The sequence below is a fragment of the Rana temporaria genome, chromosome 2 (assembly GCF_905171775.1).
Source record: "Rana temporaria chromosome 2, aRanTem1.1, whole genome shotgun sequence".
Taxonomy (NCBI): domain Eukaryota; kingdom Metazoa; phylum Chordata; class Amphibia; order Anura; family Ranidae; genus Rana; species Rana temporaria.
In genome coordinates this window covers 508,382,758-508,396,200 of record NC_053490.1, presented here as the reverse complement: position 1 = coordinate 508,396,200, position 13,443 = coordinate 508,382,758, and the positions used below count along the sequence as shown (strand labels likewise).

At 47.1% G+C, this 13,443-nt stretch overlaps 1 protein-coding gene across 2 annotated transcripts in view; it reads right to left on the bottom strand.

The window, feature by feature from the left end:
* Window positions 1–13,443, bottom strand: part of DOP1B (DOP1 leucine zipper like protein B) — a 208,375-nt gene that overhangs the window by 15,048 nt on the left and 179,884 nt on the right. The window contains exons 30-33 of one of the 2 annotated variants that reach the window (XM_040338949.1): window positions 11,090–11,236; window positions 10,419–10,480; window positions 8,358–8,486; window positions 4,899–5,035 (exon numbers count right to left, since the gene is read on the bottom strand). In XM_040338949.1, coding sequence (XP_040194883.1) covers window positions 4,899–5,035; window positions 8,358–8,486; window positions 10,419–10,480; window positions 11,090–11,236 — 475 coding nt within the window. Of the gene's footprint in view, window positions 1–4,898; window positions 5,036–8,357; window positions 8,487–10,418; window positions 10,481–11,089; window positions 11,237–13,443 lie in introns of those variants that run through there. The other variant, XR_005747151.1, reaches the window with a different exon arrangement.

Here is a 13,443-nt window from a genome sequence, read left to right as displayed (position 1 = left end):
TCGAAGGTGGCCACTAGCTTGCCTAGTAATCGCATGCATAGGCGAATCGTTGGTTCTCTCTTGCTTAGAACCAGATGTATCAATTCTTTGATAGCCTCGACCTTTATTCGAGGCAGGAACACCCTTTGTTGTTCCGTGTCTAATGACATGCCGAGATATTCCAACCTCTTTGTGGGTTGGAAAGCTGATTTTTCTCGGTTTAGGACCCAACCGAACCTCTCTAGGTATCGAACCGTGAGAGCCACTGCTCGCTCCAGGCCAGGAGATGAATGATCTATGATTAGAAGGTCGTCCAGGTATGCTAGGACAATGATCCCCTGGATTCTTAGGTTGGCTAGAATTGGAGCTAGGACCTTGGTGAATACTCGAGGAGCCGTAGCCAACCCGAAAGGGAGTGCCACAAATTGAAAATGACGCCGAGCCACTGTGAAGCGTAGAAACCTTTGATGTGGCTGAAAAATTGGCACATGAAGGTAAGCATCCTTTATGTCTATGGAGGCCAGAAAGTCGTCTTTCTGAAGTGCGGCGGCTGCCGATCGCACGGATTCCATCCGGAACGAGCGTACTTTTAAGTACGCATTTAATCCCTTTAAGTCCAAGATTGGCCTGACATCGCCGTTGGGCTTTGGGATGATGAACAGATTGGAGTAGAACCCTAGCCCCTGTTCCTGGGCTGGTACCTCTACTATCACGCCTTGGTAAAGCAAACGATTTAATGCCGCCATTAAGGCGGCCTTCTTTGTCGGCTCGACTGGCACTCTCGACTCCTGATAATGAGGTGGAGGGATTCTTAGAAATTCTAATTTGTAGCCTGTGGCCACGGAAGACCGGACCCACTTGTCGGGAATGTCGGTCTCCCAAATTTCTGAAAAAAGACGCAGCCTTCCCCCCACCTTCATGGGTGGGGGCGTCCCTTCATGAGGCAGACCTAGGGGCTGTCTTTGCTGGTTTACGATACCACTGCTTCTTGCCTCCAAAGGCTTGTCCTGGTGGCTTATTGTTAAAGTATGATCTCGCAGGAGGCCGTCGATACTGCCTGGAATTGGCGGGCCCCTGAGCAGGGGGAAGCTGCCGTTTGAACGCAGGTCCCCGGACCTTCTTTTTTACTGGTAGAAGTGTACTTTTGCCACTTGAAATAGTCTGAATGTATTTATCCAGATCTTCTCCGAAGAGTCGTTCTCCATGGAAGGGAAACCCTGCCAGGAGCTTTTTGCATGGGGGCTCAGCCTCCCAGTTCGTTAACCATAAGAGCCTTCTCATATGTACTAAAAATAGTGACAGACGAGACGCTTGCTGGATGGACTCCCTTATAGCATCCACCGCGAAGCACATGGCTCTAGGAATATCAGATAATTCTTCCGCCTGTTGGGCCGGAATAACCTTAAGCATTTGTCTTGTCTGGTCTGTTAGTGCCTGACAAACTCCAATAGCAGCCACCGCTGGCTGTATTACTGCACCCGCCGTAGTAAAGGATGCTTTTAAAAGCGTCTCCAAACGCTTATCAACCGGTTCTTTAAACACCTGTATGTTTTCTACCGGGCAAGTCAAGGACTTATTTACACAGGAGATGGCGGCATCCACCACTGGGAGAGTCCACTTTTTGGCAAATTTTTCTTCCATAGGATAGACGACGGAAAATTTTTTAGGTGGTAAAAAGATTCTGTCTGGTCGTGCCCAATCCTGGAAGATTACTTCCTCTAAAAGAGGATGGACTGGAAAAACAGCGCTACTGCGAGGCGTTTTCAAAGAGCCTAAAGATGATACGGCCGGACCCTGAGGTTCCGGCAAAGGCAAATTAAACGCCAAGTGGACCATGTCTGTCAGAGAATGAACCCAGAAGCTTTCCGCTTGGGAGGCCGAGCAAGGCTCTTCATTAGCCGAACCCTCAACCTCTGAACCAATTTGGTCCCGGTCCAAATGATCCTCCTGCAACTCAAATCCCCCCGGGGAGAGAACCTCAGCATCTGAGGGTCCACACTCAGGCGACGGAGACCTAGTCCGCTTTTTACCCGGTGTAGATTTGGCTATCATAGCCGCCAATCTCTTCTCTAGCCCCTCCCAGGAGGCGGCTAGCATACTCTCTGTGATAAACACAGGGTTGGGTGGATCTGATGTAGCCTCAGCACCAGATCTCCCTAATGGCTTAACCAAGGTGCCCAATGGTGTAATAACCTGTGGGGAAAGTACCGGCATAGGCCGATCTGAACCGTCAGAATCTGAGGGGGGGCCCCTTTCTTTTGTACCCCCTGATCCTGAACCTTTGGAAGCCATGGTACAATACCGAGGTACCCCTGCTTACAACCCTTGATGGTTGTAGCTAGGAGAAAGAAATAGTACGGTTTTAGGGAACGGTATTAATAATTAACGTCCAAAAACCAAAACGGGAAGACCAGTATGTTTCCTATATTTTTTTTTTTTTTTCAAAAACCTTTTTTTTTTTTTTTTTTTTTTTTATGAAAACATGCTGTCTTCCCTCAAAAAATTGCAAGTATCCATCTGCTGTATAAGGAATTTTTTAGGCTAGTAACCACACAGCTAGTTCTGTTCACCAGAACTGCAATACTTCCTTGCGCCACTGGGTGCCCTCAGCCGCACTGCAGCCGCTCTGCGTCCTCCTCCTTCAAGCTCAGCAAGCAACTGAGCTACACAGCATAGAGGAAGGGCCGCCCCTTCCTTTTATGAGACTAGATGTCCCGCCCCTCTTTCTCCACAACGGCGCGAATCTTCACCCTGCGCCTATATTACAGGGCGCGCGCCCGCGCGCGCCCGTGTTGCGGAGGACGGGGCCACGCCGGAAGCGTCTGACATGCTGGAGGAGGACACCGCACGGCACCCAGACAGGTAAGGCCTCAGGTGAGTCACTGACCCCCCAGTCCTGGGAAAGCATAGCTAACACACAGCTCCTTTCCCAACCCAGCGCCCAGCAGACAATTTACAATGCAACACCTATCTTTAGGAAGATCACACATGGGAGCCCATACATAGACCATCCTGTCTCTTTGATAGACATAGTGGCCCAAAAACTGCCAATGCAAGAGCATACTCAGGCACATCCCCCAAAGATCTCCCTAGAGAGCCTGCCGACGAACCAAGTCCCGCAGGCCCCCCCTTTCTTACCTGCTCCATGCCGCAGGACTTTGCATAGCAAGCGGTCCAATCTTCCCCCATCTCCGTGGGTGGCGTACTAGACCTTCAGGCCCTGGGGTCCTAAAAGGAACCCACTGTCCTGGGCCCATATAGCACCCTGGCAAACAGGTTACCTTAGGTACCGCAGAGGTTCTAAGTCCTGGGCCCAGGGTCCAGCTCTCTAAAAAGAGAAGCATTATGGGCAAAACCCCACGGTTTGGGGCCCGGGTACTGTCCACTTTGGCTCTGAGGCACCTTGGACAGATCCGGTTAGCCTGCCTTGATCCCAAGGATGTAGGAGACAAGCTATTCCATGACCAACACCTAAGACACTGGCGAAAAAACTGAGGTACTCCTCCTATGGGAGGGGGTTATATAGGGAGGGGCACTTCCTGTTTGAGATTGCCAGTGTCCATCACCTGAAGGTACTCCATATAACCCACATAGTAATGAATATGCTGCTCTGTGTCCCGTGATGTACGAGAAAGAAAACTAAGCTGAAAAGCTTTGTGGATCTCCGTAAGTGCTAATTTGCATACCCGAGGCGGCATTTCGACACGAAATGCCCCCAGCGGCGGATGCGGTACTGCATCCTAAGATCCGGCAGTGTAAGTCTCTTACACATGCCGGATCTTCTGCCTAACTATGGAAAACGGATTCTGTGGATCAGTTCCATAGTTAGAAACAGGGATACGACGGCGGAACAGCAGTTACGCCGGCGTATGCCTTTTGAGGATCTGGCCCTAAAAGCGGAGTTCCACCCAAAAGTGGAAGCTCTGCTTATCTGTCCCCCCGCTCTGGTGCCACATTTTGCACCTTTTGGGGGGAGCGGGTACCTGTTTCTGACAGGTACCTGTTCCCACTTCCGTTGGGCCCCCCTCATCCTTCTCCACCGCCAGAAAGCGCAGCACACTTCACGCTTGCGCAGTAGGGAATCAGCTGTGAAGCCGCAAGGCTTCACTGCCAGTTTCCCTTAAAAGCTATGGTGGTTGCAGAACCTGAGAGCCTATGGCTGGCGCGCCGACATTGCTGAATTCCAGGGCAGGTGAGTGTATTAATATTAAAAGTCAGCAGCTACAGTATGTGTAGCTGCTGACTTAATTTTTCCGTGGGGGGGCTGGAGCACCATATTAAGTGCATTCCATTTATTGGATAATGTAAACTCAATCAAACCCTTGCTATTACTGACATGTCATTTATCATATACAGTGATAAATTTGAGGGTCTTTTACTTTTTTTTAACTATGAAGTGCTGCAGCAAGGATTAAAATATATGCTATTAGTGTAAAGGTGGCCAGACCCCCCACATTGACAATATAGGCAAGAAGGGTAATATAACATGCACTGCTTCTGATGTATCCAATGACTTTACAATGCTGACATCATAGGTGTGCGCAGCCTATGGCATTAGGGTGTGCACACCAAAGCTCAAACAGACCCCTGATGTCTAACTTTTGAGACAGAGAAAGGGACTGAGGACAGAGATTCCCCAGTCCCTTTCTCTGCAGCCAGGCAGCAGGGGGAATCTGCACATTACAGGGTGATTAGGGTGTGCCCAGGCACACCTTACACCCTATGTGCGCACGCCTATGGCTGACATCATCTGTCACAACACCCCCCCCCCCCCCAACTGCTGGACCTTGCAGGGATTGGATCATCTGGAAACAATCCTTCCAGCCCCTAATCAAGGCATGTTTACAAGTAAAGGTCTTTTATGAATCCTGGTATACCAAAAACAGTAAAAACAGAAGCATAGGTCCCGGCTTACTTACCAATTCAGTCACCATAATTGGCCACAATGAGGTAAGATGCTGCTGCGAAATTCTCAGTAACAACACACGGAAAAACAGGAACATCTGAGCCGCCATTATAGCCGTCTGTCCTACACGAATATTTTCTGTCAGACGCTCTAAGGATAACCAAAAGAACACATTATGTTAACCTTAGTTTCCGGTACCTTTCATCATCTAATATGGGCTTGCCCTATCATACAGGGTTTCTGGACACAGGTTGTTAACTTCCTCTATGACACAATGGGCTCCCCATTAACCTTGCACCCTAAACAGTGTTTGTTATGTCTTTTTCCTAACCCAGACCTTAAAGTGGAGTTCCACCCATAAATATAACATTACATCAGTAGTTTTAAAAAAATGTCATTAGTCCTTTACGAATTTTTTTTTTTTTTTTAGATGCCTTCAAAGTGTTGTTGCTAGGCAGAATAGTTAATCTTCCCACTTCCTGCACCTAGGTGCTTAAGCTTCCTAACCTACACCGCACAGACTCCTGGGAATGTAGTGGGTGTAACTTTCCAGGAGTCTGTGCACTCCCCAGTCTCAAAGAATCATGTGACTTGGACAGCACATGTGCTGAAACCTGATCTGACACTGCTTGTGCAGCACTGAGCATGTGCGAGATTTGCAAGGCTGAAATCCAGGAAGTCATACAGTCTGGCTTCATGATGCCCACACTTAAGATGGCCCCAGTCAATTTCTATTTTATAAAGTGTCTAAATGCTGTAACAACCTAACAAAACGGACCTTAGTTTACAGACTAACTTTACTAGAATACATTAAGCTTCTGTATTACAGGGGTATTTATATTTAAAAAGTGAAATTGTGGCCGGAACTCCGCTTTAACAAATTCACCAAAATGTTCTTACACTGCTGGAAAACTGATAGCAAGACAGTGGATGAGGGCTTTACCCCCCGATACGACAGCTTGGATTCGTGAAATAAATAATATTCTCCCCTACATGACATTTTTATACATTCACAGGGGCATAGCTTGAAGCTTGTGGGCCTCGATGCAAAAGTTGACCTTGCCCCTGGGCTGTTCTCACCCTGTGCTCCTCTCCATTCATAAAATGGCTCACAGCTTGTCCCCAGCCAATGAGAATGGAGGGGTGTGGATCGTGGAAGGCAAAGAGGAAGCCCAGTACTGGAGCGTGGCTGTGGGGCCCTTGGGCATATCGGAGCTGGACTTTGTGGAGCATATGATAATATGACAGGGAGGCTGCAGGGGCCCCCTGGAGCTAGGGGTGGGGTTGCGATTGTGACCCCTGCAACCCCTTATTCTACACCCATGGGCTGCCCATCTAAATACAATAAGGTTTGGGATCATTGGTTACATCTAAGGATGAGCTCCGGCATGTTCACAAAGTCCACGTGCAGAGCCCACCAGGAAGTCGGCACTGCGCTAATCACAGGTGGCGAGACATTTCCCGATCACTGCAGCCGCACTTCAGGACAATGTCTCACTGCCTGTGATTAGCGCAGCTCAGTGCCGACTTCCTGGCGGGCTATGCACGTGAACTTTGCGAACATGCCGGAGCTCATCCTTAGTTACATTCTACCACAATGTGTTTGTGAATATACTACACTTGAGTAGTCACTCCCTTGAATAGCTTGCAGCCCAATTTGACTTGCTTTGTGTACTTCTTTCTTACATTTCTAATGTCCATGAATATTGTGTACCTGGCACTCACGCTCTTCTCCTGTAGCTGTTGTTAACACTGTGGGGTTGATTTACTAAAGGCAAATCAGTACACTTTGCACTCTGTGAATGCAGCTGCTCCAGAGCTTGGTAAATGAGCAGAAGCCCTGCTCCATCATCCAATCATGCGCAAGGAAAAATGCATTTTTTTTATTTTCCTTCCATGTGATTGGATAATCTTTGCATAATGAAGCTTTACCTCAATCACTAAGCTCTGGAGCAACTGCAAAGTGCACAGTTTGTTTACCTTTAGTAAATCCAGCCCTGTATGTCTCTTGGGACCTCTATGGTCTCTCGTGAGAGGCACTCCAGGATATCTACTGGTAATCTCAAATCTATGCCTAATTGGTTACATTTCTCTTTTCTTTTCATGTCCATTATGTCCTGTTACACGTTCAATTATGGGGGAAAACAAAACCTCTTTTTGTACCTTATGTCCTTTTTGTGATCCTCTGTTTGGACTCACTTTAATAAAGATCACTGTTGTAATCACAAAAGTACACAGTATGTGACATAATAGCAAAATTGGTTAAAGAGGTTGTTAAAAAAAAAAAAATCCTGGTACCTTATAGTAGATTAACAGCACAATGTTTGTGCTATCTAATCAGTCCCTCTCTAAACTGTAAAAAAAAACCTGGTTGATCTTACCTGTTCCTGTGTCCCTCTTAGGGCCCTTTCACACGGAGCGGATCAGTAATGATCCGCTCCGTGTGTCCGCTTTGCTCAGCGGGGATCCTCCGTAAAATAGCCGCTGAGCTGGCAGCTGACAGGGCGGTCCCCGCACACTGTGCAGGGACCGCCCTGTGTTTCCTCTGCTCTCCCCTATGGGGGATCGGACAAACACGGACCGTATGTCCGTGTTCATCCGATCCGATAGACGGAAGAAAAATAGGATTTCTTCCGTCTGCAAATGCGGATCTTTGCGGAGGCGGACAAATTACGGGTGTCAGCGGATGTTCATGCGCTGACACCCGTAATCACATAGGGACCCATGTATGTCCCGTTTTCATCGGCAAACAGACGGATGAAAATGCGGACATACGGTCCGCTAGTGTGAAAGGGCCCTAAGTGTGCTGACCACAGTAATCATGGCTGCTGATCCATGATTACCATGGTCAGGTTACATGCCTCCGTCATCCCGCTGCTCTCCACTCTCCCCCTCCCTCCCTGCCTGTCAGCTCCTGTGTGTGTGAGCCATCTCTGCCCCCCCCCCTCTCCTGCCACTATTAGTATCTGTCAGTAAAGGTAAAGAAATATTACTGCCAGACCCTCTGTTTTAGCAATCAATCCTACACTGTGTAAATGTTTGTAAAAAACTATGCCTGTAAATACCTTATCTATAATTTTTTATGGTCGGTCACGTAACCTCTGGTTGCTCTCCTTCTCCATCCAAGAGCTACAGCGGGAGGGGCTGAGTGGTTAGCACAGCGACCTCCCCAGCTGCCGTCAGAGGGGGATCCTGGCCCCTCCCGCTGGAGCTCTTAGACTGGGAGAGGAGAGCGACCGGAGGTCACGTGACCGGCCATAAAGATAAGGTATTGACAGGCATCGTTTTAAATAAACATTTACAGTGTAGGATGGATTGGCAGTAATGTTTCTTTACCTTTACAACCACTTTTAATACTGCAACTCTGTCATCAGAAATAGATGATAATATCTACATAAAATCATTTATAGAGACCGGCTCATGGCGGTCACACCATCTTGCTCCTGGTCGTCAGACGTCAGTGGGAAAGTACCTTGTATAAGAGGAAGATACAAATGATACTGGTCCAGTTCTCCGCTGAAAACGGCAAAGCCCTGTCGTTTCAGTAACATGGCCTTCTGTTCGCTGCTGGGGTAGAGCTTCAGTGAACTGCTTGGCATTGCTATAGAGGAAAGACAAAGAGGAAGATTAACTGAGCAAATTCTAAATCAGATCCACTTTTGATGCAAATCCAGATGCCTCCAATTTAGCAAATCCATTCACATCAACCTGTAAAATGTTCTTGGTTTCACTTTCTGTCCTGAAGACAAGTGAGCAAGTCTCTGCAAAATAAAGATCCAGCAACTGCCACCAAAAATGTGACCCCATCAAATTTCCCCCCAACCCCCAGCAACATTTTTGGATTTTCCCCCTCTTTTCCCGGTGTTGTCAGCAGAAAGTAAGTGGGCTGAATCATTCCAGAGGGGTAGAGACAGCAATACAAATTTAACAGTGGTTCTTCACCCTTTCATGCCTAAGCCTATTTATGACATTTGGTGTATACAAGTTAAAATCCGTATTTTTGGCTAGAAAATTACTTAGAACCCCCAAACATTATATATATATATATATATATATATATATATATATTTTAGCAGAGAATCTAGAGAATAAAATGGCGATTGTTGCAATATTTTATGTCACACGGTATTTGTGCGGCGGTGTTTTAAACGCAACTTTTTGGGAAAAATTTACTTTCATGAATTTTAACCACTTAAGGACCGGACCAATATGCTGCTACATGACCCAAGGGGTTTTTACAATTCGGCACTGCGTCGCTTTAACAGACAATTGCGCGGTCGTGCGACGTGGCTCCCAAACAAAATTGGCGTCCTTTTTTCCCCACAAATAGAGCTTTCTTTTGGTGGTATTTGATCACCTCTGCGTTTTTTATTTTTTGCGCTATAAACAAAAATAGAGCGACAATTTTGAAAAAAATGCAATATTTTTTACTTTTTGCTATAATAAATATCCCCCAAAAACATATATAAAAACATTTTTTTCCCTCAGTTTAGGCATATACGTATTATTCTACCTATTTTTGGTTAAAAAAAAAATCGCAATAAGCGTTTATCGGTTGGTTTGCGCAAAATTTATAGCGTTTACAAAATAGGGGATAGTTTTATTGCATTTTTATGAATTTTTTTTTTTTTTACTACTAATGGCGGCGATCAGCGATTTTTTTCGTGACTGCGACATTATGGCGGACACTTCGGACAATTTTGACACATTTTTGGGACCATTGTCATTTTCACAGCGATCGCGACGGAGCGGCTATAAACAAATAGCCGCGCCATCGTCCCGGATGTAGGGGGGGGGGGGGGGGGGGGGGGGTCCCGATCGGACCCCCACCCGCTAGAAGGCAGGGACGTACAGGTACGCCAATGTGCCTGTACGTGCCATTCTGCCGACGTATATATACATGCGGCGGTCGGGAAGTGGTTAAAAAAATTAAAACGTAAAGTTAGCCCATTTTTTTTGCATAATGTGAAAGATGATGTTACAACGAGTAAATAGATACCAAGCATGTCACGCTTTATAATTGCACGCACTCGTGGAATGGCGACAAACTACGGTACCTATAAATCTCCATAGGCAACGCTTTAAACTTTTTTTTACGGTTACCAGGTTAGAGTTACAGAGGAGGTCTAGTGCTAGAATTAATTAATGCTCTCGCTCTGACGATCGCGGCGATACCTCACATGTGTGATTTGAACACCGGGGGATGTCCCCTCCCGCTCCTCCAGCATAACAACCTAGCGGCTTTTAGCCGCATCGGCCGTTATGTTTGGATAGCCGATGGCCGGCTCTAAACAACAGTACCGGGATGATGCCTGCCGCTGCAGGCATCATCCCAGTATAACCCCCGAAAGCCGAGGACGCATATAGGCCGAGGACGGCATGAAAGAGTTAATCTTTCTCACTTCACCCAAAGCTTACAAAAGTGGTGTTCCCTTTATATAGCCTAAATCTCCTGGTAGGAAGAAGCATAACCCTAAGGTCAATGAAGGCTGTGTCCGTCTATGAACGAAAGAGAAAATGTCAGAGCACTTACTCATCAGATCCTTAAACATAGTTTTCTCATGCGTCAAAAGGTGATCAATGATTGACTTCCAACTAAAGAGTAAGAATAAAGACGAATCAATAAAGATAAGGCCAAAATGTTATATAATACAAGTACGTTTGGTAATATGTCATGGGGCACAACGAAGAATGCGATTAAATGGCAACTGAATTACCGCCATGACGTCAAGTGGGGATTTAGGAGGCAAGTATTACCAGGGAATTCATCCAAATCTGTCCGTGTGTCACAATCTGTGGTCTCCAAATATCACTCCGCTCTTCTCAAGACCTCCCTACTCTCAAGCTCTCTCTTCTCCTCCTCCCATGCTTGTCTCCAGAGCCTTTCCCATTCTCTGGAACTCACTACCCCAACCTGTCCGGCTATCCCCTACTCTTGCTACCTTCAGGGTAAACCTTAAAACTCATCTATTCAGGGAAGCCAACTCATTTCTTACCACTTCTATCAGCTCATTCCCCACAGTTACAACCTGTTGTACCACCTGTCCCATCCTATTAGATTGTAAGCTCTTCCGAGCAGGGCCCTCTTAATCCTCTTGTATTTTATTGTATTATAACTGTATTGTCTCCCTTTTTATAATATAAAGCACTAAGTAAATATAGAACATACTGCTTTATCTTATTTATACAATTTTATCCTCTTACTGAAGGCACGATGTGTCCATCTGGAAAAATCCTGGGTCCATGTACAAGTCGAGGACCTCCTTCTTCCAGGCTCGTTTGGTGTAGGCATAGCCACTGAGGCTGCTGAGAAGCTGGGCACCAGCACGAAAACTCGGAGCATTATATACACTGAAATAACAAGACATTAATAGGGTAAGACAGGGAAATGGAATCCTCAGCTGTAAATAGTATTTACTAGTTTATGTTCCCCTGCAGTTGAAGAGACTGTTGCAATTAATTCCATGTCCATTTGGATGTTGTTACGGTAGTCACTTTGCGTGGGGGGCTTGTGGAACCCAGCTTACCTTGGAGAGCACTGGAAACTCCTTGTTCAGCTCCCCCGGCCCCTCCTATGTGTAAATCACCCTGGCCCAAATTCAGGTAGAATTGCGCGGGCACAGGGCAACGATTTTGCCCTGCGCCCACGCAAATATTTTGCGCTGCCCTCGATTCACGGAGCAGTAGCTCTGTGAATTGCGAGGGCGCACCGGCAAAATTGCCCGGCGTAAGCGCGCGCAATGTAAATGATCCCGCCGGGGGCGGGAATCATTTAAATTTGGCGCGCTCCCGCGCCGAGCGTACTGCACTTTCCCGACGTGCATTGCGGCAAATGACGTCGCAAGGACGTCATTTGCTTCAAAGTGAACGTGAATGGCGTCCAGCTCCATTCACGAATCACTTACGCAAACGCCGTGAAATTCAAATTTCACGGCGCGGGAGCGGCGGCTATACTTTAGCATTGGCTGCCCCTGCTATTAGAAAGGGCAGCCTTGCGCTAAAGTTGCCGTACGGAAACTCCGTACCTGGCTTGCGCAGGGCTCGCGCAAGTTTGTGAATCAGTTGGTAGTATGCAATTTGCATACTACACGCTGATCACAATGGGAGCGCCCCCTAGCGGCACACGCAAGAATGCAGCCTAAAATCTGCGAGGCATAAGAGCCTTATGCCGCGCAGATTTTAGGCTGCAGTCAGTGTAACGAGGTTCCTGAATCAGGAGCACTCGTTACACCGGAGCAAGTAAGCAATTGCGCCGTGTAACTTATGGTTACACGGGCGCAATTGCTTCTTGAATCTGGGCCCCTGTGTACATTAGGGGCACAGGGTGACAGAGAACTCCAGTCTGATCTGTGCTAGTCGGGCTCGCTGTATAGCCACACTGGACTGTTGTTGCATATATGTATATATTGGCCCGGATTCAAATACCTCGGCGCATATCACCTCTAAACAACTGCCTAAGATACGTCGAATCACTGCCTACGGCGTGAACGTAACATACACCCAGCCATATTCACGTACAATGTAAACTAAGTAAAATACGACGGCTTGTGTTCCCTGGTCCATACTTTTGCATGGGTTGCGATTCATATATGGGGAATAACTTTACGCCGGACATACGACTTACGCAAACCGCGTATATTATGCGCCGGGCGCAAGTACGTTTGTGAATCGGCGTATCTCCCTCATTTGCATATGTGCATATAAAATCAATAGGAGCGGCAAATGCGCCCAGCGTAAATATGCACCCACAATACGATGGCTTAGGCAAGTTATGTCGGTCGTAGGAAGCCTATTTGTTGGCGTATCTCAGATTGTGGGCACGGCGCACAGATACAATGGCGCATAGTTACACTTACGCGCCGTATCTCGAGATACGTCGACGTAAGCGCTTCGTGAAACCGGGACTATGTGTGTTGTCTCATGCTGTTGGAGGAGGTAAAGTTTACCCCACCCTGAATGCAAAGGTAGGGGGTATTGTCCCGAGTGTTACCTCTGTGTACTTGTGTTTCAATAAACAGTTTTCATGTTTAGCAACCAAAATGAGTACTGTCTGGTTATTGGTTGTCAGCGGTTTGGAATATCCGATATCTATATTCAGACTGAGAGGAAGCGGTATATGACGGCAGCACTCGGGCGGAGTGTGGGACGTTTTCGTTACAGATGTGTTTACATTTTGATGTGTCTATGAAATACAGCTGTAAGTATGGGGGTTATCCACAAAAGGGATACGCCGGCGTATCTACTGATACGCCGTCGTATCCCTGTTTCTATCTATGGAACTGATCCACAGAATCAGTTTCCCATAGTTAGGACGAAGATCCGACATGTGTAATTGAATTACACTGTCGGATCTTAAGGATGCAATTCTAGGCCGGCCGCTAGGTGGCGAGGCCATTGCGGCCGGCCTAGAATATGCGAATGAACACTTACGGCGATCCACGAACGTTCCGACGGGCCCGTCGCGCTAAATCTACGTCGTTTACGTCGAGTTACGCCGTGTAAAAATAGGGCTAAGTCCTATTTGACTAAGCCCTATTAAGTATGGCCGTCGTTCCCGC